Source organism: Lepus europaeus, chromosome 1, assembly GCF_033115175.1.
Source record: "Lepus europaeus isolate LE1 chromosome 1, mLepTim1.pri, whole genome shotgun sequence".
Lineage (NCBI taxonomy): Eukaryota > Metazoa > Chordata > Mammalia > Lagomorpha > Leporidae > Lepus > Lepus europaeus.
The window spans coordinates 134,877,768-134,903,674 of record NC_084827.1 but is presented as its reverse complement, the minus strand read 5'-3'; the positions used below and the strand labels follow the sequence as shown (position 1 = coordinate 134,903,674).

At 47.8% G+C, this 25,907-nt stretch overlaps 1 protein-coding gene across 1 annotated transcript in view; it reads right to left on the bottom strand.

Moving 5' to 3' along the window:
- The window catches only part of MYO1B (myosin IB), a 163,296-nt gene that overhangs the window by 112,231 nt on the left and 25,158 nt on the right, over positions 1–25,907 (bottom strand). Inside the window, 1 exon segment of the mRNA XM_062189379.1 lies at positions 12,457–12,572. Within this exon segment, the coding sequence (XP_062045363.1) occupies positions 12,457–12,572 (116 nt within the window).

Sequence of the window (25,907 nt, the reverse complement as noted above, 5' to 3'; positions counted from 1 at the left end):
CTTAAGAGGTTAGATGTTCCCCAGAGTCTAGCAGTCAGGACATTCTCTGGGAAGGAAAAGTCAATCCCCTTCAGAGAACCTCTAGGCACGCCCAGAGCAGAGCTGCCCCTCCCCTTCGGAGAGTCTCTAGACGCGCACTTATGATGTCACTGCGACCGGCCAATCCTGTAACACCTCAGCACTCTTCCTCAGCATTCTTCGGTATGCTAATTGTCCCTCCGAACCAGCCAATCCCGTGCCACCTCTGCATTTTCCACCAGCACTCTCCACCAGCATTCTTCGCCAGCGTTCTCCCATATGCTAATGGTCCCTCTGAGCTGACCAATCCTACGCACGCGCATTAGGAATATGCTAATTTGTTGCCTATATAACCTGTGTGAAACTGCCACTCAGGGCTCCTCACTGCCTGAGGTGGGGGCCCGTTTGCGCAAACGTTCAATAAAAACCTCCTGCTTTTTGCATCAACTAGTCTGGAGTCTGGATCTTTGGGCGTCCTCCCGAGCAAGTGGGCATCTCTGCAACTGAGAGGTCCAACAATCCTTGTCTCTTAAGTGGGCTTTTATAGAAAAAGGACCTGCCTGTGTGAAGTCCACCCCAGCCACACTGAGGTTCCTGAAGACACAGACGATGCCTGCCACACGTAGGCCCCCACATTCTCTTATTCATCCACAGGTATCTACGGAGTGGCTGCTCTGTGCCAGGAATTGTTCTGGTTCCTGTGGTAATGTGGACATGTGACATAAACAAAGGCCCCACTGGAATGACATTCTAGTGCAGGGGACAAACCAGCACAAAGTGAAGTGTCAGGTAGTAACAAACGCTATGAAGAAAAGCAAAGTTAGGGGGGGAGGGAGGCACAACTTGGGGGGAAGGACTGCTATTGTAATAATTTTATTTGCATTTTTGTTTGAAAAGCAGAGAGACAAAAAGAGATCTTCCAATTGCTGGTTTAGACTCCAATGCCACTAATAGCTGGGGCTAAGCCAGGCCGAAGTCAGCAGCCCAGAACTCAATCTGGGTCTTCTACATGGGTGGCAGGGACCCAAGTACTTGGGCCATCACTGCTGTCTCCCAGGGTATGCGTTTGCAGGAAGCTGGATCAGAAGCAGAGCTGCAATGGCTATTTTAAATAGCAAGTTTCTCTGACAACTGGGGCGTTTCCCGACTAAAGACGGAGAACAACTCAGCCCTACAGGTAGGAGTGAGACAGAGTGCGTAGCACCTACATGGAGCAGCAAGGAGGCCAGTGGGACTGCAGCAAGAGAACCCGCAGCAAGGCATGCAGCTGGAGAGGAACACAGTGCCCGGATCAAGCAGAGCCCCACAGGCCACACACGGGACACTGCAGGTTTTGGAGCAGCCAAGAAAAACAATGTCATGGGCACCTGTGACAGCTGGGGAGTGAAAGGTGGCAGGAGGAAGCAACAGGAGCTGGAAAGCAAGAAGCCAGCTGGGAGGCTACGGCAATAATCCAAGCAACAGAGGACTGAGGCCTGGCAGGTAGCGAGGGGCGGTCAGGTCGGATCAACCGAGAAGCAGCAGAAAAGGGAAAAGCAAAGTATGTGCCATGAGCAATCAAAGGCCGGTGCTACTCTGACCCGGGAGAGGACCCTAAGTCTAGCTTGAAGCATGCTGCGGCTGGAGATGGCTCCCAGGCCCCCGGGGGATCCGAGGAGCTGAACAGAGCCGGCTCTCCCACAGTACACAGCAGACATGAGATGCAGAGTTAAGCCTGGGAGACACCAACAGCACACAGAAGACACGAGCGTCCCCCACTAAGCTGTGCCTGTGGTGGAGAAAAGAAAAGGTGGCAGAGCGAGCCTGGTGACCCACCCACACAGGGAGGGCAGAGAGGTGCGTGTGGTGAGGCTGGAGAGCCAGCGCAGGAGATCGGAAGCCAGGAAGCCACAGCCAGGACCTGTCCCATCGTCCAACGCTACCGAGAACTCTTGGCCAAGGACGGCTCAGAACTGACCTTCAGGCTTGAGCACAGGGAAGTCACGCACGATCTTGAACAGTCTGAGCGGAAGAAGGAGCAGACAGCCTGAGAGCACTTAGCTCACTCAGAAGAGGGGACAGACCAAAGGCCCTGGCAGACGCAATTTGTTGGAAAAGCCCTGAGATAAAGGGAAAGCAATGCCGGGTGGGGTGGCTGGAAGATCAGGGTCAAGACGCCTACAACAACACTCACGCTGCGGGGAAGGTGGGGGAGAAGGGGAGTTGATCGTGCAGTCAAGAGAGCAGACAAGCACAGAGGGAAGCCCTAAGTCACTCCAGAGCAGCTGGGGCACACTGGCAGGGCCGGCCGAGATGGGCGCTGGACGCGGAGCCTCCGGGAATCCCCAGCCCTTCCGGAAGTGAACTGTTAAGCTGCCCCGAGACATTCATCGGCTGGAGAAGGCCCGTGAATTCGCTAGGACGTCACAGAGGAACTCCAGCATGAACCTGGCCCCAGGAAGCGCACATTCAAGTCTTCCAGGACCAGTGCTCCAAGCCTCCAGGGCACCGGGTCTGTGTGTGTCCACATCTGGGGTATACAAAGGAAGTTCCATCCTTGTCCCAGGTGGCTGGCACAGAGCCCCGGAAACCCCTGGGACGTCCTGAGCTCCAGGAGCAGCTCTCTTCGGCGGACCAAACCTCTTTTGGCCCTACCTGAGGTTATGCTAATGAGCCGACACATGGTGGATCCCACATAGCTTCAGGAAGAGCGTGCTCACCAGGAAGGCCTATGGTTAGAGTAAGAGCTTTCATTCCCAGGGTGATGGCACCGACGGCACCCCTGGGGGACACGGCAGCTCTGCCACCCCCATGTTTGCCCTGTGCACCTCTCCCATGAGCCCGTTTCTGCATTGCATCCTAACACATTAGTGAATATCAAGTCAAGTGTCGGCCTGAGTTCCATGAGTCCTTTTAGCAAATCGACGAACCCGAGAAGAGGGTGTTACACGAACCACCAAATGTGAGGTTGGCTGGCAGAAGTGGGGGCCCCATCTGTGCGTGGGGTCTGAAGTGGGGCCGTCCCTGTGTGACTGGGCCTGCATTAACTGCGTAGGGAGTGCCAGAACTGAATTGAATCGTTGGACATCCAGTTAGTGCTGCAGAATTGAACATATCAGAAAACACAACACCTGCTGTTAGGCCCTGGGGGAAGAAAACAAACGAGATAAGGGACCATGAGAATGGACAGGGTGCCGTGGCACAGCAGGCTAAGTCACTCTGCGTCCCATGTCAGAGGGCCTGGGATTGAGTCCCGCCTCTGCTTCTGATGTGGCTTCCTACATGACAGCTCAAGTACTTGGGTTCCTGCTATCCAGGTGAGAGACCTGGATTGAGTGCACGGTTCCTGGCTCCAGCCTAGCCCAGCCCTGGCTGTCCTGTGCAAAGTTCCGACCACAGCAACACAGAGCAAATGCCTGAAGAGTCGTTGATGACTGGACAGGAACAAAAAATGAGCCTAGAAATGAAACAGCTACATGGCCAAGTTTACACACTGAAGAGGGATTCAAATTTTGCTTCAAACCTCTCCGAAGCAGCAGTGTAAGAACAGAAGCTGAGCCTGCGTGGAGGGGTCCAATATTGGGAACGGAAGCCCAGACACACACCATCTCCCCAAGGGGGAGAGAAGCCAGGCCACCCCACACCGTGAATTAGGGAACAGGCACATGCCAGGGAGCAGCCTCCCTAGCCACGTCATGCCAGGTTTCCAGGAGGCACGCGCTGGCATGGCCCCTCCGCTGCTCGACTGGATGGACTCCTGGCTACGTCAAACGTCTCAGGGACGGCCTGGCACCCCGATCCGGTACTCTCCATGCCAGCCAGGAAGCCATGACTGAACTCTGATCCCCTTTCACCTCACTCACTGCATCCACAGTTTTGCCTCTGAAATAGCCACCATTTCCAGCTGAGCCTCTGTCCTTGTCCCTTTAGCCTGGATCGCTGTGAAAGCTCACGAGGTCCCTAACCTTACTCTGTGCCCTCAGAACAGTCCCAACCGCGGGACTGATCCTGCCGGCTTAGAAAGGCAGGTCGGTAGCACAGGAGGCGTCTGCAGCCCAGGTCTGGTCTTGCTCTTCCGCCTCATCTCCCCTCCCCAGCGAGCAGCCGAAGCTCCAGCCTTAGGGAACATAGGAATTTCCATCAGCGACAGGCCACATAGTTGTTCTATCTCTGTCTCCACATGCACCTGCTGTCCCCTGGGGCTAGAACATTCCTTTCCTGGCACAGTCCCTGACTGGCTTCCTTACGCCTCGAGAACAACACTGAAAAGATCACCATCTGAATAAGGAATCCCCGGGCACCCCACTTAAGACAGTAACTCAGGCACCCACTTCCACACAGCCCTCACGCCTCTCCCTGGCTCTGGCACGTTTCCCTGCGGCACTTATCACCATCTGAGGTTCCACTCACTTGATTCACTTCACTTGGCATTTGCCAGATGTTTTGTCTATTTCATCCTCAGCACCTGCACCAGTACCCAGCACACAGTAGGCACTCAGTAACGTATGCTGAACAGCTAAATCAACACTGCTTCCTGGGACCGGCACATTCCTTCCTGGGCCTGGAATTCCACTTCCCCTCCATTCTGCAAAGTCATTGTGCAAGAGCCCCACTGGCCCACCCACTGGCTCCTCATGCAGAGCTGACTGCTGGCCATCCCACTGACCACCCACAAGTGGGCACTTCTGTGAGCGTGCTGCCACAACGGGGAGAAGTAGGCCTGCTGCCACAACGGGGAGAAGTAGGCCTGCCCCAGGAAAACCAGGACCATGTTCCTGCCTTCTCGTGGCAATTCTCTCCCCTCCAAGGTTACTGATGGACTGATCTGTCCCCTGCATAAGGCTATGAATCCTCAAGGAAAAGCCATTTTCATTGCCTTAGCGTGCGTGCGCACACATACACACACACACACCCCATAAACGCTTAATCACACTGATGCAAGGAATGAGCACTTGGGCATCTGGGACAGGATGGAGCCAGGAACACAGAGATAGCAACAAGACCCCCTCCTGGGGCTGCTGCAACAGAGCCTGCTCCCCTTTCCATGAGTGTTTGCCCCTGTGACAGCTCCGGTCCTGACCTTGGGTGTCCCAAGTCTAAGAGTGACACCTCATTTGTTAGACTGAACTTGCGACTACCCCTGGCTTTGCTGATTTCCAGTCTGGACTGGGACTAGTGCCTGCCAGCCCACGTTCAGACAGACTCCCACGCTGTATGTTTGCCCCACCTACACATACCCTCTCTCTCCAGACAGGGCTCCGCGGTGGGAGCTCATCAGGAATGCAGTACCAGGCGACCCCTTCTCCAGGCTACCACGTCAGTACCACTCCTCCAGAAGACACGGATCTTTCTCAGAATTTTACACACCAATAACATTCTGGCAGGAAGGAGCCTCCTTTGCTGACAGTCAGACTCTTCTCTCTGAGATTCTGTCACTGAAATTATCACTAAGCAGGTGTGAACACAAGGTTGGCTTTGCAAACTGCCTTTGCAAAATGCATTCTTCCAAAGCTCAGATGTCCATTTGGTGAGAAGGGATATAAATTCTAGTGGGGAAACTGGAAATCGGGACTCCGAGATCCCAGATAGGTCCAAAATGCTTTCTGATGAATATGTGCAACCTTACAGCACGAGGATTCTCATGACAAAATCACTAAGCTGGCCTCATCATACCAACCTACCTCCCTTAAGAAACTTCACCTTCCTTCCCACCAAGAATAGGTATTTTGATAGAAACTGCCTTGGAAATAGCCCCAGTAAAACAATATGCGGAGAACAAAAGTTGGAGAGTCAAAGGCACTGGACTCGATTCCTGGAGCTGATATAGAAGCCGATTATGCACTAGGCTCAGATGTTTCCCAGCAGCCTCAGCCTCAGGAAGTTCGAGCTAACAGTGGACCTGCACCACCACACGGCCATTGCACTGCTCCTAGGACACCAAGGTCTCTAAATCAGGAAGTTTCCTAGCCATGGATTAGCCAGAATCAACCAAATATCTCCCAAGACGGAAAGCAAATACGATGTCTGCCCTCTGCTTAGTGTGACCCACAACAGCCACGCATCCAAGGAAAGGCAAAGGTTAGCTACTTTTGAGGCCGGCGCTGTGGCCTAGCAGGTAAAGCTGCCACCTGCAGTGCCGACATCCCATATGGGTGCCGGTTCGAGTCCAGGCTGCTCCACTTCTGATTCAGCTCTCTGCTATGGCTTGGGAAAGCAGTAGAAGATGGCCCAAGTGTTTGGGTCCCTGCATGCATGTGGGAGACCCAGAAGAAGCTCCTGGCTCCCAATTAGCCCAGCTCCAGCAGTTGCGGCCATTTGGGGAGTGAACCATTGGATGGAAGACTTTTTTTTCTCTGTCTCTACCCTTCAAATAAATAAATCTTAAAATATACATATATATATATATAATACATATATACATATATATAGCTACTTTCAAGATGGCATCAGGACACACACAATGTCAGTGTCAGGAATACAAACTGCAGGGCGAGGCGGAGGTCCTGTCAGAGGTGTAAGCAGAGGCCGAGCCTCAGTCTGTTCTACCAGCCACTGCCTGTGACAGCACGGCTCCAAGGGTATTTTACAAGAAGACCACTTACAATGTGTTTCCCCCTTTCATAACAGCATCTCTCCCTTCTCCCTCCTAACCAAGGGTGTGAGCAATCTTGGTCTCTCAGTACTGAAGCTGGAGCATTGTCTTCCTCACAAAGACAAGAATTTGGTTTGATTTGTTCACTGCTCTATCCCAGAGCCTAACAGAGTGCCGGGCACACAGTAAGCTCTTGGTAAATATTTGCTTGGTAAATGAACAACTTCTCTAAAGCAATCAGCGGGAAGAATGCTAGATAGGAAAACAGAAGCCCCTGTCTATAAGTGGGGTTTGGGTAGGTACAACATAAGCTGAAGACTTAACTATTCCAGAGTAGAATTAGAAAGGATATGATGGCCTCAGCTATATAACATTCACCAATTCCTTGAGAAAGCACTTTCACATCAAGCGATACAAGCAACCTCTATACGAATTTAGGATCTACTTGTTGTAAGTTATTAACGTAACTGATTTTTCTGAGAGACAGAGACAGAGACACCAAGATCGCCCATCCGCTGATTCACTCCAATGCCACCAATGGTGAGACTCAGCTAGGCCAAAGCCAGGAGCTGGGCATTCAGGCCAAGTCACCCGTATGGGTGGCAGGAACCAAACGACCCGAGCCGTCGCTGCTGTCCACCAGCATCCGCATGAGAAGCTGGAATCAAGACCCAGAGCCAGGAGTCAACCCCAGGCACTCTGATGGGGGAGGCAGAAGTCTGAGAATTAAGACATCTTAACCACTAGACTGAATAGTGGCCCCGTGGATACAATTTATTCAGACTTTCAACTCTGTTGTAGAGAGACACTGATCAGATAAAGGAGGCAGTTCCTTAATATTGTGCCATGGGTCCTTTACCGAAACTCTGTACACTCACCCATAGCACTCACACATTTAGAGATACAATCAGAAACGCTCTTACAACAATTATCTAGTTCACCCTGAGGGAAGGAAATAAAAGGACGAGCAAGGACTCAAAATACGCAAGCATCCCACCAACGTCACTCTACAGGCAACGGCTTGTAGTCCTGCAGTTGGGCACAGACTCAGGGGTCAAAGGTTCTACGGAGACGGAGGGCTCCTGTCTGGACAGCTGACATTAGCACCATCCAAAATCCTCCCACTAGTTATTTTCCCCATTTTCTGGTTTAAGTAACCAGGAATTTTTCAAAAATCTTACGCCGTTTTTCAAGGTTTTCAAACAGTATGGCAGTTTTTCATTTATAGGAATGAAAAGAAAAGCCGCTTTTTCAAAGAATGCTTGCAATCCCTAACCTGGTACCACCAGCAGGCGGTCGTTTAATTTAAGAAGGATGCATTTTGGCTGGAGCCATGGCTCACTAGGTTAATCCTCTGCCTGCAGCGCCGGCACCCCAGGTTCTAGTCCCGGTTGGGGTGCCGGATTCTGTCCCGGTTGCTCTGCTTCCAGTCCAGCTCTCTGCTGTGGCCCGGGAAGGCAGTGGAGGATGGTCCAGGTCCTTGGGCCCTGCACCCACATGGGAGACCAGGAGAAGCACCTGGCTCCTGGCTTCGGGTCAGCACAGCTCACTGGCCATAGCGGTCATTTGGGGGGTGAACCAACAGAAGGAAGACCTTTCTCTCTGTCTAACTCTGCCTATCAAAAAAAAAAAAAAAGGATACATTTCAGGTCCCTCCTGGGCTATCACACACCAGGAGGCATTGGTGGCAGGTGTCACAATAGGTCCTCCTAATGACAAATTCCCTCCAATAAGGCACACAGAGCACAAAAACTCAACAAGTGGTCATAGCTGAAGAATGCCATAAAAATAGCATTTTCATTTTTAATAAAAATGAAACCATTCCCATTATACAATATACATTTTTGAATAAGCTCAATACCCTATCAAAAAGTTTTTAGTTTTACTGAATCATCAGATGTGAGATAATACAGGTGAAACATAATGAAAAATTGAAACCTACAGTCCTACAGTCATTAAGGTCTTAAGAGAAAGCTCGGAGAGAGCCACAGAGATGGGCAGATACAGTTCCTCAATGTCTCATTAAGAGGGTGGTACTCAACACGATTAACCACAGTAAGAGTTGATGCGTGCGATCATGCAACTGGTTCCTACAGCTCAGAGGCAGCACCTCTTATGGGTTTTTCTGGGGATGATCAGTCCCTAAGATGGACCATAAGGGACACACGGGACCTTGACAGTGGAGCTGGGGAATGCATAGGAGACACAGGAAAGAGACACAGATGGCTGTGGCTCAGCAGGAGGCGGCATGAAGGACAACAGTGGGGTTTGGAGCTAGACAGGAATGCTTACACTGAGCAACAGAGCGCTTGCAACACCAGGCCAAGGAGCCTGGGGTCCCAGGAAGACCAGGAAGGTTTCTGGAAAGGGAAGTAACGTGATCTGGTGTGAAGAGGATCTGTCTATTGAGTCCTGGCTCCAGCGCCTGACTTCCTACTACTGCAGACCCCAGAGGGCAGAAGGTGATGGCTCAAGTGACTGGGCTCAAGAGAAAGAAGGGAGAGGAGAGCTGAGGGGGGAGGAGGGGAAGGGGGAAGGAGGGAACAGAAAAGAGGAAAGAGGTGGGGGGAGGGGAAGGAAAGTAGAGGAGGGAGGAGGAAGAAGAGGGAAGATGAAGCCCGCAGACTCAGACACAGGTAAGACGGCACCTCGTGCGTCACTTAGATTTTGTGGGCCACGTGTTTATCCTAATAAGCATAAATGGGAATTTATTTTATCACTGGGGGTGAGGGAGACGAACCGGGATAGCAGCGCCATGCTGTCTCACATAGGGATCTTTCAGGGACAGGGATACAAATAGATATTCCAAAGCATGAACCTCCATGCTAGAAAAGACACCCACTATTTATCTAACCATCTGCAAAGTAGGAGTTAAAGCTGAAACTTTGTTAAGAATGGGACAGTCCCTGGAGGTAAACTGAAGCACACTCAGTTATCTCACAGGATCTGTGTGCAGGAGCAGAGGCGACCCAAGGGCAATGAGGGGGACGTGCACAACGGGAGGCTGGAGAGGGACAGGAGAGGACTGTCCACCCCGCAGCCCCACTCCCACCAGCTGTCTGGCTTTGCATAAATTACTTGGTCTTTCTATAAGAATTTCCTCATTTTTAAAAAAATATTTATTTATTTACTTGAAAGTCAGTTACACACAGAGAGGAGAATCAGAGAGAAGGAGATAGAGAGAGAGATCTTCCATCCACTGGTTCACTCCCCAGATGGCTGCAACGGCCGGAGCTGCACCGATCCGAAGCCAGGAGCCAGGTGCTTCCTCCCGGCCTCCCACATGGGTGCAGGGGCCCAAGGACTTGGGCCAACTTCTACTGCTTTCCCAGGCCATAGCAGAGCTGGATCGGAAGTGGAGCAGCCGGGACTAGAACCAGTACCCATATGGAATGCCCATGCTTCAAGGCCAGGGCGTTAACCCACTGCACCACAGTGCCGGCCCCAGAATTTCCTCATTTGTAATAGCACCTACCTCACAGGATTATTTTGAGAATGAAATGAGTGATAATAGATGTATTTTGAGTAGTGTCCGTATTTAGTAAATAATCAATACTAGCCATTATTACTCTACTACTGTTTAAAAGAGCACACTTTGCAATAGTAGTTAAGAAAAGAAGAAATACTTGTAAATACACACCTAAGACAACATGTTCCCAAACTTATGTATAAGATTCATCCAGAAATCTTGGGGAAAAAACAGGCTTCTGGGTTATCAAAAGTAAGGCCTAGGATACCAGGTTTTTATATGCCCCAAGTGGATCTCTCACACCACTGGTCCCAGCAACAGGCTTGGAGAACACTTTCACAGCCTCAAATTTAACATAAACATCCCAGCATTGAATACATATTTCATTATAGGGACCTAACTATAAAGGATAACATTATAAAACAAATCTCAAATTTTATTTTTCTCAAGCCAAAATGAAATTAGATTACTTGCAAAATCTACTTTGGGAAGATAACTGAAAAGCCAGAATCCATTCGATTGGTAACATATGTATGCTCAGTTTTTAATTACCATTTTCAAAAATCATTTAAATCTTTAGTTCCGAACAGCCCAAACATGCCATTGTGCTACTTTATGAAGAGGAACTAAAATAGGCATTTGGAGAATGATAGACATGTTCTTTAATTACTAGGTTTTTTTTTTTTTAATCAACATTAATAGAGCTGATCTTTAATTCTACAGAGAAATTTCTTTTGTGCTAGGGCCCAACTAAGACTTTCTATAGTTCTTTCACCACAGTGTAGGGTTTCCCAACTTCAGCAATTACTGAGATTGTGAACAGATAATTCTTGATCATGGGGACTGTCATGTGCATCGTAGCCGTTTTGTCACACCCACAGCCTCTACCTCCTAGGGGCACAATCCTGCCCCCGGGCATAATAACCAAAACTGTCTCCAAATATTGCCCAGTGCTCTTGGGAGATAATATCGCCCCTATTAGAAAAATGCTTTTCTGGTGAAAATCCTCCGAAAATATCCAGAAAGTAAGCACCAGTGACAGCTCAGCCATTCTCAAATGTCCTTTCTAGCATCAAGACTCTTTTCTGAACATATCCCCACCAACGTTCACATACACGTGTTTATACACAGTTCACGACGACGCAGGCCTGTTTTATCAATGCATCATCTGTTTTGAGAGGGAAGGGGGCACAAGCTATCAACAAAAATGATCACGGTGGTGGCAATGATACTGAAGCCTTGCACAGGCTAGTTCCAGCTCAGCGTGCCGCTGTAGTTGACAAACACACTAGATCCGCATCCAGCACATAACAGCATAATATCGTGTCTACCAAGACACCATGGGCCACTTGAAGCAACCATCAATAGTGAGAACAGCCCACAGGGGAGGGGGCGGGACACATTTCTGCCCAACTTACCAGTAGAGACATCTGAGCCTCTTAACCCATTATATAGCACAACCCAACTGGGCATCTCTGTCTTCCCTTTTCTTTAAACTCAGCAGTGGACATACCTACAACTGTAAAATGCTGACCAGAGTTCTCTTGGGAGTCAGTAAAAGTAACAAGACTGAAGGAACAAAGTTTAAGGGGCTGTTTATGATCATTTCCAGGTATTTTTTTTTTCCCCAGACTTTTTTTTAGACTTTTTTTGGGGGGAACAGATCTAGGGTCTAATCGCTCAGTTCTGCCATTGATCCAGCAACCCAAGAAAAGGTTGCCAGTGTTATTTTTTCAGTCATGCAAACGAGAAAATAAACCTATGGTATAAATTAGTGGCACTGTTGAAGTATCTGTTAATCACATCAAGAACACAACTTGAACAAGCCGACAAAACACCTGCAGGCGCTGTGTAGGAATTATTTATACTAGCAGGTGACCTTCTTCAGAAAAGAACCAAACAGGATGGCAGGAAGGTGAAACCCCTGGCTTATCACATGCATCTGGTGAACAAGGTCCACAAAGGTGATAACCAAAGGAATTATTTCATCTTTTTACCCACACACCATGACATAACCATAACTCAGGCTCTTTCTCAACCAACCGAACTACTATGGAGATACTGCTGGGCTCTTTATGAACAATGCACATTCCTGTTTTGTTTGTAAAAATAATTAGCAGCAGCTGCTACTTCCGCAGAATTTTTAGCAGAAAATATTTTACATGGTGAACGCAAATATTTTAGAACTTAAGAGTCTGGCATGCAATGAAGTATTTTTGCCTTTTTAAAAAAAATTTAAATTAAGGCGGAACAACTAACTTCCACATTCCTTTCTTCGATTTTAAAAAGAAATACGGACACAAACATTTTCCTGCCACATAGGAAGACAGCTGCACACATCTGTCAACTGCACAACTCCGGAATGAACAGAAACTTCATGCTTTAATGCTGCACTTACATGTGAGGGCTCAGCTCATAAAAATTTCTGTTCCTGTAATCTTCCACTTTCTCTGGTGAGTAGATGGGCAAGGACCGGTACGGGTTAACAGATATAACCACACTTCCAATGTAAGTCTGAAAAAGAAAGAATAAAATATATCCATCAGTTTACAAGACATTTCAGTATCTTCAACGTTGTAGTCACATGGTTTCATTTGTTTAAAAACAGCTTCGGTTCTACTGCTTTACCCTTCATTTTACGTTTTTTCGAGAACACTCTGCATCACTGAAGGCAGGTGGTCAACAATGCTTATTCACTTTGCAGATGAATGGAATGGACAGAGTTAAACAGTTAAACTACTTTTTCAAAAGGAACCTCTAGAACAGCTTATGGGTCTGGGTAAGAGTTCTCCAAAGTTCTGTTGCTGCCAACAATGTCATCACTGACTCCTGCTAACAGTAAGCCAGAGCACAGCTCTACCTGACACCCGTTAGAGCTGGTGTTTCCTTCTCTCATTTTTATCCTCTTGCTTCAGTCAAAAGAAACACAAGAGTCCCCCCTGCACTCCACCCCCACACCTATACAACAAGACCTTCACTTGGGCATTGACCTTATCCGAAGGCATTCAAGGAACACGAAGTCCTATCGTATCTAGTGTCCTGTAACAGCAGAACTTAAATGTTCCCGAGGAAAGTACATTTAATGTTACATTTGCATGCAATGTAAAATGCAAACGTATGTTCTCAGGGGTCGATGCTGTGTTTTAGCAGACACTGACCTTCTCCGCAAGAGAGAAAACTACTGATCTTCCTTCCACCTAGACATGGGAGCACGAGGAGTGCTGGTTCCATTCATTCTGTACTACGCCTCCCAACGCCACACAAACGACACTGAACTGTTGCTCATCACGGCATCTCCATCTTCCCCTTCATTTTCAACATCATAAAGATAGAAGGTGGTGGGGCCAGCGCTGTGGCAGCACAGTGGGTAAAGCCACGGCCTGCAGTGCCAGCATCCCAAATGGGCGCCGGTTCGTGTCCTGGCTGTTCCACTTCCAATCCAGCTCTCTGCTATGGCCTGGGAAAGCAGAAGATGGCCCAAGTCCTTGGGCCCCTGCACCCATGTGGGAGACCTGGAAGAAGCTCCTGGCTCCTGGTTTAGGATTGGCACAACTCCAGCCCTTGCGGCCAATTGGGGGTGAACCATCCAATGGAAGACCTTTCTCTCTCTGCCTCTCCTTCTCTCTGTGTAACTCTTTCAAATAAATAAATTTCTTAAAAATGATAGGAGGGGGGAAAAAGCACTTTTGCTGCATCTCTTTTCCTCCCTAAGTGATAAAAAGACATTTAAAGAACAAAGATTCAGAAAGGAAAAAACCTTTACAAGGCAGTCCCCACCTTTCCAAAGTCAAACAAAACAAAGGGCAGCATTTTTAGAACAAGTTTGTCCACTACTGCCACCTTAGCGCTTCAAGGAGATTGCCAGATCTTTCTAGAAAATGAAGAAACAGTAGAAACGTTCTGAATTTGCTTTACATGAGTCATGCTAGTTTCAATGCTAAAAGACTTTTCCTCAGTCTGGAAAATGCAACAGGTGGTTTTTATATACATGTTGAGCCTGTAAGAACATAATCTCATCACGAGTGGGCAAGACTGCTGGTGTGAGAGAAACTCAGTTCCCATGCAGTTTTTTTTGCACTTACTTCTGATGTTTTATCATCACTAACTGAATCAGCATTCACTTAATATGGCCGGACTCAAGGATAACCAAGCTTCCTGGCCTATCTCATCTACACCAGACTGTCTCAAGAGGGCTTCCTCCTCACTCTCACATTGCAGCTCACCTTGGCAGGTGAATGAAGATGGTTGGGTTTGAATTGTTTACCTCAGTAGCTTCTAACTAATACACAGGAATTAATTATAGATATAAAAACACAACCAACGATTATTCCTGTAATATCTGTTAAAGGCGCAGAGCTTTCTTTAGGAAGGAAAGGACCTGAATCCTTCTTCCTTTTTAGGTAATTTCTTGAATGCGATAACCTAAAAATATACAGATTTGCTGTCAGCAGAAAACCTAATTACCAAGTTGCTCTTTGAAACCAGACTCCACAATAGCTGAACCGTAGATAAAACCTGCCTCTGTGGCAGTCCTGCATATAGAGCAAACTGCTGTGTCAAATCAGAAGCCACACAAAGAAGCTGCAAGTTTCTTTTGTTGTGACTTTTACACATACTGAATTACATGTGCTTCTCCCCCCAAGCTCTCTCCTGACCCCAGGCTCCCCGACCTACACAGCCTGCTACCTACCGGTCAGACACAGGAGTGAAGCCATTCCAGGACATCCAGGGCCAGTTGGGCCACAGATGCCTCTAGCCCTAGTGATCCCAGATAGGAGCAACAGAAGATAACACAAAGCTGAACTCAGCGAAAATTGCCATCCCCCAGAATCACAAACAAACAAATAGTGGTCACTTTAAGCCACTGATTTCTGGGAATGGTTTGTTACACAGCTACGATAACTGATATGCTTAACACGGCTCAACAAACCAAAAAGGCAGCCCAATATCAATAACACGAAAAGAAACCACACACTCTTTCTATTCCACTTTATGCTTATGGTTCATGTAAGCATCCTCTAACAGTGACATCCTATTAGATTTGTCCCCTACTGTGACTCCTGCCCTTGCTGTTCCTGAGTTTCTTTTCTGAAGGTTTCATGCGCATTAGCCAAAGATTTAAATATCCCCAAAAGTGCCTGCAGAAGAACTGATGTCCACAGCCATAACCCTCCTTCCTCTGAGACAGACACCCCTGGCAGCAGCTGATTGGCCAGGTGGGATTTCAAATTCTCCTCCAGCTGCAGGCAGCTTCCGGTTTTTCATTTAGCACCAGATTTAAATATGCTTTTCAGCAATCAGAACAGAGATGGGAAAGTTCAATATTTTACATTAATTAACCGTAAGAGTTAGGGGCAATACGTATCATTGTTTTCAACAAACCATTATGCACTGTTTAGTTGATTTAGTTTTCCTTTTAAAATGATGGTGAAAAGATTCACTAAGTGACCAGCCCAGCCCCTCCCCGGCTCACCACCTCCATGATTCTGAGCCTCAGCACCCCCAAATCTGCAGGTGCACCTGAACTCCCAGGGATATGTACCAGAAAGCTCCCTCCAGCCCACTGCCCTGTGGGTCTAGCCTCTGATACTGGGGGGGAGAGGGGGGACACCAAGGAGAAAGGAAAGGAAGTGGAAAGAAAAGGAAACAAGAAAGAGAAGACAGGGGGAAGAAGTAGAGGGAATGCTCTACCTTTCTATAAACAGAAGATTCAATTAGCAGGCTTCTCTAACTTCTCAAAAGTATATTTTAAAATAAGAATGTGCAAATACTTCTAGGTCAAAAGCACCTCTACCTTCATATTTTTTGACTGTGCTTATGATAAAATTTATTTACATTATACAGGTCTCGTGTATTTCCTATATACAGATTTAGGAATGGAGCGATACGTCCCACCCTATTCTCCCTCCTGCTCATGCTCCAACCCTTCTTCCTCCTCCCTCTCCTAATCCCACTCTTAATTTTTTACAAAGAGCTATTTTCACTTTACTTAATGATCGCAAGGTTAAGCCTACACTAAATACAAGAGTTCAACAACTAGTAAGAAAAAAACACTGTTCCTCAACAGAGGAACAGGGCTGTAAACAGTGACCAATCTCCACATGTCCGTTTCACTCCAATGCATTACATTTTAGCTACTCTGTTGGTCCACTCCTGATCAGGGGAAACATCATATCTGTCTTTTGGGGGACTGGCTTATTTCACCAGGTGTAACTACAAGCCCCTCTGGCCTTGCACCACTGATGTGTGAGCATTCCCACTGTGATCTCAGCGCAGGTGAGGCTCCTCAAGCCAGCAAATCCCATTCCCAAGCCCACAGCTGTGAACACCAAGGAAAGGCCCCCGAATTACCAAAGTGTATCACATAAAGACCGTGAACTTCACTCTACAGGCTATTTCCTCCAGAACACAGTCCTCATAAGAGGGGCCAGGGGCCAGTGACTTTTAAGGAGAACCCAGTAAATGAATGTGTCCCCGGGGCCAGAAACCACACTGGGTACCCTCACCCTCGGGACCCGCGCGACCAGGTTTTGCTTTCCACTGCAACAACGGTGCCTGTGCTGCTGCTGGCCTACCTCCTGTCTCACTTTCGTCCTCAGATCTTCCCATGTAACCAATCCTGAAAACTTGCCAAATAGAGAAATCCTTTTGGCTTCCCTTACCTTCATTCTAACACCATCTCTAATACACTGGGCTTATGGTATCTCAGCAAACAGCAGCAGCACTTGCAAACAGGGGTGGGGGTGGGGGGGTGTCCATTCTATGGCAATGTTTTTCCAGTGTTTGATTATGACTCATTCATAAACTTTTTATCAAAATCATGGATGCGTGGCTATTTACATGATGCAACACACACATCTGACAAAAACTCCACAAAACCAAAACTACCCTAACTATATGTGATGCACTAATAGGTTTTATCCAATTCTATTCAGTACAATTTTTTCTAAAACTGCTATTACTAATCCACTAAAAGGCTTGCATGAGCCATGAATGGGATTAAAAAAAAACCTTGCAGTTTGAAAAATAGTGCTATAGGGACAGGTGCTGCGTCACGGGGGGGCTAAGCCACTGCTTGGGATGCCCAACATCCCAGTGCCTGCTCATGCACACAAAACTCTTCCAGAACATAGTTTTAAAACCTCTGCTTAGTTGGGGCTCTAACAAAGCCTTCCATCTGACTAGCTACCAGACGGTAAGAAAGAATTTTCTTCAGAATGAATTGTAATTATTTGCTTACCTGTCTTGGGACTTCCCTTAACAGCTCACCATCAAACCTATTAAAGGGCTGGCATATAACAAGCATCCACACACCATTTTACTAAACTATCCCAAGCCCCCAGAGACAAAGGGATTCTCAAGCTGAACACCTGTAACAATGGCTCACACAGAAGCTAAGTGACAGGACCACAGCAGCTAGCAGAGCAAAAGCAAGAGCAGGAGCCAAGAGTCTGCTCTCCTATGGTTACAGCACTGGACGCACACTGGTTGCTGGGCCTCTGACACTTGGGCCTCATCACAGGAAACCTGTGTAGCACAAAGCCTTGCGGAGTGTCTGCAGCCTCTGTGTTGGGACAAAGCGCTGCCAAGTCGGGCCAACCCCCCCAAGGAATGCTGCCACCCTTCTACCAGGGCACCTGAAAAGTGCACGGACCACGGAAAGTCAAGTTTATCCAGTGCCAACACCTTCCGAAATCCATGGGTAGGTTTTTCAAACTGCCCACTTTCCATTTTGAAGACATCTCTTACTTGAGGAACAAACGAGGAAGAGGAAAGAGGAAAATTTTTCATCTCGACCAAAAAGATTGCATCGCCACCATTCAGCGACGTCAGAAGCAGATCGGGGGAGGGGTGATGCAAGAGGCAGGATTTCCTTAACTACCGGACATACCGCTATTTAATAAATCACTTAGTCTAAAATGACAGAGAAGCAGCACAGGTATCGGAGACCTCCAAGTTCAGGTCTCCGAGTCATGCTATTTTCACCTGTGAAGTAGTAGGAGTTCAAATCCAGGATGGGCCAGGCCAGGACCAACATGACTGCAGAACCACACCCACTGCATGCTAGACTGAGTTTAGGCTACAACCATCGAACAAGCAAGGGACAAATTTATTAAGGGCCAATTTTATGCAAGACCCATGTGCCTTTTATATAGAAATTTAAGAGTTAACTGCTCAAGACTCTAAAATAGGAAGAAAGGGGATTTAAGCAATTCTTGGCTACCTGAGTCATTAGTCTCATTATCTCCCTGTCTAAAAGAGGAAGCCAAGGTCACTGAACTGCCCAAGCCCGAGACAGCTCCAGGGAAGACAGAGGATCAGAGCCGCTCTCCTCAAAGGGAGAGACTCCTTAATCGGCGATAGCTGAACCTCCGTTATTTTGCTAAGAGAGTGGTCTCCTTCCAATGTATTCTCTAAAGGTATGAGCTGCCAGGGACCCAAACCATGATTTGCACACCCATGTTCTCAGCAGATGCATTTCCCACCATAGCCAAGAGGGGGAAGGAGCCCGGTGTCCACCAGCAGGCGAATGGATCAATAAGAAAACAGAAGAAACCCACAACGGAGCATGCTTCCGCCTTACAAAGGAAGCAAATCCTGACCCGTGCTATCACACGGACTGAACACAGGGACGGGGCACAAAGGCCTGCCCAGGTACATTGCAGAGACAGGGAATGGAAGCACTTTCCTAGAGGAGAAAGGTGTCCTGGAACTAAGACCAGGATCAAACTGGAGATGGCCTTGAACTTGAGGGTCAGGATTCTGAGCTTCAGTCTGCATGCAGTTCTGAAGTGAGAAGTCAGAGGGTGCTGAGGGGGTTGTGTGATGAAACTACCTCCACTTGAACCCACACCACTCCGACCTAAGCATCTGAGCCCTGTATTCAGATTGTCTGCCCACAAATGAACGATGCTTCAAATGTATTTGAAAGACTGCCCAAACCTTGGCTCCCAATGACCCGGCAAATTTTTGTGTTTTATGTGGAGCTGGGCACATCACTGAAGTTCTCATCTCTACAAGAATACCGCTGATTTCTCCATTTATTCTGAGAAGTAAACAAGGCGATGTGCCAGTGCACCAAGCAGAGCAACTGACACACAGCAGGCATGCCATCAACGCGAGCATTCCTCAAGTAGAATTCCCCGAGTTCACGTTGTCTCTGCGGGAACCAAGGAGGCAAACCAGGACTCAGAAGGCATTATTTAGAAAGTTAATACCTCGGCTAAAGTTCCTGATGAGTCCCATAGCCAAGGTCTTGAAGACGATGCTTACAAAATGGTCTCTGTAGACAGGAAGTTGGTGGATGATCAGACAAGCACGAGGTGTGTCTCAGCAAAGCTAACAGCCTAGAGTGCCGGGGCAAGCTGCCCAACAGAGAACACCACACCGTGCACACCTACTGATGAGGTCATCTGCCCCCTTCCTGGGTCTCGGTCCTGGGAAGTTGATCACAAGGCATCAGGATAACATGTGCCACAAGGTTTTTAATTAGTCATCTGTAAGACGCCACGAATTCCCTTGAAAAGGGCCTTTGTCTTAATTGGACTTTTTTTTTTAAAGACACAGTATAGTCCACAAAGCTGAAACAACTAGAAAATAGGACTTTAAGTATTTTTGACACAAAGAAATGTTAAATGTTTGGGGAGACAGGTATATTTACTGTGACTGGACACTTACACAATATATACATATATCCAAACATCATATAGGATCCCATAAGTAATATACAAATTGTCTGTTAAAAGAAATGTTTAAATTAAAAAAAAAAAAAGAGGAAAAAATACAGTCAAAATGGTCTCAGCAGGGGCCAATACTGTGGGGTAGTGGGTAAAGCCACTGCCTGCAATGCTGGCATCCCATATGGGCGCCAGTTTGAGTCCCGGCTGCTCCACTTCCGATCTAGCTCTTTGCTATGGCCTGAGAAAGCAGAAGATGGCCCAAGTCCTTGGGTCCCTGCACCCATGTGGGAGACCCAGAAGAAGCTCTTGGCTTCTGGCTTCAAATCAGCACATCTCCAGCCTTTGCAGCCATTTGGGGAGTGAACCTCTCTAACTATGCCTTTCAAATAATAAAATAAGTAAATCTTTAAAAAAAAAAAATGGTCTAAGTGAAAATTGCAAGTCCTAGGCCAGTAACAGATTGTGTTGTCTATCTGAGCCTTACCTAAAAAAAAAAAAAAAAACACACAAACTCGGTTTGTGCATTTCACATCTCCAGACCAAGAGAAATATTTGTGCTACATATACAACACATATGTAAAACTGACAGCGTCAGTCACTTTAATTCCTTATTAAAATAATTTGGCATGGGTCTCGCCACGCGTTAGTGGCAGCGGCAGAGTTCTTCCCGAGGCGCCGCATCCCAGTCTGCACGGCGAGCACAGAGAACTGTCACTTCCTCTGTTAGAGGCCGGGGCACACTCACTGTAACCACACACACACACCCAGGAGCCCAAGATACCCCATCACCAAGCTACAAAAGAAGTGGAAGCCAGGAGAGCGATGGCGAGTCCAGCTCCAACAATAGGCCTGGTCCCCTCCGCACGCTCCTGCCACCTCTGGGCCTGCACTGCCGCTTTCTCTCACCCGCTCCAACACTCTATCCCCTTCTTCAGGTTCCTGCCAGAGCACGGCCCAGCACGGCCCAGCACGGCCCAGCACGGCCCAGCACGGCCCAGCACGGCCCCTCCCGACACCATCACCGCGGCACCTTGCTGCCCCCGACACTTCCTTCCAGTGCTTCTCAATCCAAAGTTGGAGGCAGGGCTCTGGCCCGCTTCGTCTTCCTCTGGGCAGTGCCTCACATCCCTGGCCTTGGCTCCCAAGCCCACGATGCACAGGCCAGGAGGTCGGGCAAACCACAGCTGCCAAAGATAGCCACAAGCCCATCAGGCAGTCGCTGCTGGGCCAGCCCAAGACGGGCCTACACCGCCCTCACATTATCATCTTTCGTTCCCAGGCTGCCAGTCATTTCAGACTATGAATTAAAGAACTATATATGAGTTCTGTGCCACGCTGAAAAGCTGGCTAAAAATAATTAGGCTCCCTCGGGCAGCTTTTACTTTGGAGCTGGATAATACAATACTGCCATAGCTTTGTGGAGATAAACTCCACGGTGAGGCAAATACATGCCTTTCTTCAGATCCAACAGAACTCTCTAGACTAAGGCACAGAGTGGTCTCCTACTATATCTACAGTGCTTGCTGCAAGTCTTAGAAATACTGTATTTCTGCTTTGAAATAACCACATACTAATAACAATGAAACCTGTGTAACAAATACCAGAGAGGGAGGAAGGCAGGGAAGGAGAGAAAGAAATCAAGAAATAGAAAGCTCAGCGTGTGAAACCTTGGAGAAAGCTGGTCCTGGGGTGCAGTGGGTAAACCAAGCACCTGCAACACCGGCATCCCATGTGGATGCGGGTTCAAGTTCAGACTGCCCCATTCCAAGTCCAACTCCCTAATGCACCTGGGAAAGCAGAAGATGGCCCATGTATGTGGGCCTCCACACCCATGTGTGAGACCAGGATGGAGCTCCTAGCTCCTGGCTTTGGTCTGGCATAGCCCTGCCTATCTATTGTGGACATTTGGAGAGTGAACCCACAGATGGAAGATCTTTCTCTCATTCTAACCTCTAACTCTGCCTTTCAAACCAATCAATCAATTTTTAAAAAAAATTTTTTTTAAGTCATCCTGGGTTCGAGAGTCAGGGTAGTCACAACTCCAACTCCACTCCTACTAAGTGCTAGGCGGCTCAAAACCAAGGCACCTCTTTATTCCAGCTCCAGGAGGTAAATATCACAATTATGTAAGCGGCCAAGATTCGAACTTAGGTCTACCACCAAAAGCACATGCCTTTTCAAGAAGCCACGTCATCTCACCCCCATGCCTTCCAAAGCAGCATTCAGTGGAAAACATAGCTTCCCCTTAGAAGTCAGGACCAGCCTTAACAACGTATCTGTGCTGTAGATACAAGGCAGAGGTAGATGCTTGCACAGTGGGGACAGCTGAATTGGCCATGTGTTCCTGGTGCTGAGTTGCTTCCTCTTCCCACTCTGTACTTCTTGGTGCCTGACAGTGCTTCCAAAGAGTGACACTCCTGCAAACCTGATGTTGGACCTTGGTTCCCTATCCCCCCTAAGTCAGACTTTTGGAGTGGCTTCAAGCAGAATATTTAAAGATATTATAAATATTCCACGAATATTTCAAGCCCTACACAGTACCCGCAGGATGAAAGAACTCCCCAAGGTCGGTAAATAATAGATAAGTGGGTGTCAACTTTGAAAGTTCTAAGAGGAAGAACTTTCTCGATCGCCAAAGGTTCTGAGAAAGCAAGTAACTGGGAAGTTATTTCAAAAAGGAGTGTTTTTATAAAACTACCCCGAGATAGACTGTGCTCAGAAAATCAGACACAACATTGGTCTTCAGCCTTGTGATATGCTGTTTTTCACCAGCTTTATCCAGCCTTCTGAGGCTGTGTCTCCATTCCGAGCAAACACCAACGCCACACCCTTCAAAACAGTTAGTTCCCTTCACCTTAGCAGTCTACCTTTTCAGACCACTGGTGAGGCCGGGTGCTGCTGACAGCACAGCACCCATGCACCCACCCACCCACCCACCCACACACACACACACGGCTGAGCACTGCCTGTTAACAGGCCTGGTGACCCACCCTCCCTGCCTGCCCACCCTCCCTGCCTTGACCCGTGCAGACACCAGTTCTTCCCATGTATTTCCGAGACACATGAATCTGTGGATGCAGACCTCTTGGACACAGCGTGTCAACGGCACGTCACACGCTGCTCTTGTCGCACCCACACTTTGCTTTTGTGTCTGAGTTCTCTATGTAAAGCAAGGAGAACTTCTTCCTATCTCCAACTCTAGATCAAAAAAATCCTCATTTAATCAAACTAATCTGCAAGATTACACACCATTCTATTAACCACTACGACTCCTGGGAATGGGACAGGGGTACTGATGGAAGAAAACTACATTTTATATTATATATGCCTAGACCATTTGAAGTGTTTGTAAAAGGCATTTTGCTACTCTTGTAATTTAGGGGGAGGAAAAAAAAAATCATACTTTTTAAGGCAAATTTTAAAAGAAAAAAAATCTTGGGGAACAGCTGGGAAGCAGGCATAACACTCAACTGGACTTTAAATTCTAGCCTTGTTTTCTGCTAACAACCCATGAACTTGGAAAAGGTCCGAGCCTCAGACGAGACCACAGCCCTGGCTGACGTCTTCGTGACAGCCAGTTAGGCCCAGAGCAGGGAACCCAGCCTCTCAACCCACAGAAACAGGGCTAACAAATACATGTTGTTCTGAGTTGCTAACTTCAGGCCGATTCATTTTGCAGCAAGAGAAAACTAATAAACCTAAATATTCCCAGGCATATTTGTTATACTTATTAAGTGGGGATTGTGCCATGTATTAATGGAAAGTGTTTCTAATAAACACAGTTGTCCCTTGGTACTCACAGGGGATTGGCTCCTCGTGAATACCACAATCTGAGGATGCCCAAGTCCCTTACGGAAAATGCCATCATATTTGCACAGAACCTACATACATCTTTCTGTACACAAGGGGATGTCAGAAAGTTCACAGAAAACGTGCAGTATCTTTGCATTCCATTTTCCAAACTTTTCGAAGCTTCTTGTTTTAAATCGTCTCTAAGTGATGGAGGACATCTGATACCACAGAAATGCCATGCAAATAGTCGTTACATGGTGCTGTCCAGGGAATAAAGAAAAAGTCTGTTCGTGTTCCGTGCAGATAGAGTTGGTGTTCCCAAATATCGTCAATATCAGGTTGATTGAATCCACAGTGAACCCAGACAAGGAAGACCAACAGCAAATAAATATTTTAAACCAAATACTTAGTGTAGTACATATGCTTGAGCGCCTTCCCTAAAAAGGGCCTGGTGCCATCCTGCAGGGATCCAATATTAGTCCCGACTTCTAAAAATTGAAACAAATATAATGCTTTAAAAATTTCAAAATTAAGACCATGTTTTACTAGAATTCCAAAACAGGCACTTTTGCAAATACAATGAGATTGACATAACCACCTAAAAATGGGACTGACTCCAGACCTCCATTTCTGGCTCATCCCCCACCTGACAATTCACACAGAAAACAAACTAAATTTACTGGGCGGCACCAAAAATACACACACCTTGCTTCTTGAGTTTCCAAACCTGCCCTGGGCCTTGCTCTTCCCCAAATTGTAGCTTTCCTGCCCCGAGCAGAACCACAGTCCTGACCAGTCACCCTAAAAACAGAACACGGCTGGCTGCACCTCGGCTTGCCTGTCTGCTCCAGCCCCACAGAAGTCCACAGGAATCCGGCCGGCACCCATGCGGCCTGGGGCGGGGTGGGGAGGCCAGAGGCAGGGCTGACAAAGGGCAGAAAACACTCAGAAAAGCAGAGCAGCACTGCCCAGTCACTGACCCCACACAGAGCCCACCAGGACCAAAGTGCACATCCTGCGGCCAGGCCCAGCCCAAAGGCAGGAATAAAAGCAGACAGTCTGGGACCCTGTGTGTTGTTACCCAGGAGTCCAACACTTCCCTCTGTCTCCTCTCACCTGATCCTCCTCCGTCTCCAACCCAACAGGTCAGAGTGCTTAAACGTCAGCATCTGAACCCGTCCCAGGCTTGGAGACTCTGCAAGGCCATGAATGCCCATGGACCTACCCGGTGCTACTCAACCCAATCCTGAAAACAGAATGCTTTGGGACTGTCGTGTGGGCAAGCAAATAGATCTCCTCTTCCAGGCCAGGCCGAGTGATGGTTACTTGCAACACACACACCCTAACGCAACCTGACACTGACTACCTTGAAAATGCCTCGTCCTACCCAGAACTCCAGGTGCGGTGTGACCACAAGGGAGCCGTCTTCTAGCGCTGGCTGGCTGCAGGCCCTAGGGGATCCCAGGGGTCGTGAATGCTGTGGAGAGTTGACAATGCATCCCAAGACAAAGCAATGCGTCTCGAGAGCTCCAAGAAGGGTCTTATTTCTAGGTGGGGTGTGGGGACAGATGGAAAGCAGGATGAAAGAACACAGTCCCTCAGTCTGGCTCACAGAGGTTACTGAGGCCACGGGTGGGCCCACTGTTCCAAGGGGCAAGTGTCCCCCCATTCACTGCCCCCTCAACAGCGATGGCTTCTGAACTCACAAAGGACTGCTCAGAATGCTGGCACGCTGCATCACCCTAGATGGTCACTTTTGTTGAATAAAACAAAGTTAGGGGGCCAGCGTTACAGCACAACAGTTTAAGCTCCTGCTTATGACGCTGGCAACCCCTATCAGAGTGCCAGTTCAAGACCCAGGTGCTCCACTTCCAATCCTATTTCCTGCAAATGCGCCTGGGAAAGAAGGAGATGATGGCCTGAGTACTTGGGCCCTTACTACTCATGAGAGAGAACGGGATGGAGTTACAGGATCCTGGCTTTGATCTGACCCAGGCCCAGCCATTGCAGCCATTTGGGGACTGAGCCAGCAGATGGAAGCTCTCTCTCTCTCACTCATTCTACCTTTAAAAAAAAATAAATCTTTTTTAAAAACTAATTAAGGTTAGAGCCCATAAATGAAACAAATTTTTAAGCCACAACCTCATTTTCTGGAATATAAGTAAGCAAAGTGAGGTAGTGACAGTAGCATGTTACATGTCATATTAACTTAGCCTTGGACATCAGGCTAAACAATTTTGCAACAAGCTATAAATAAACCCAAAGCATGAGTATCATCAGAGTAAGAGCCAGAAATGGATTTCTTAAGGACAGGATTCATGATATTTGGGACTAGGGAAATAGCAAATTATCTTACAGTATTTTTTTATTAATTATA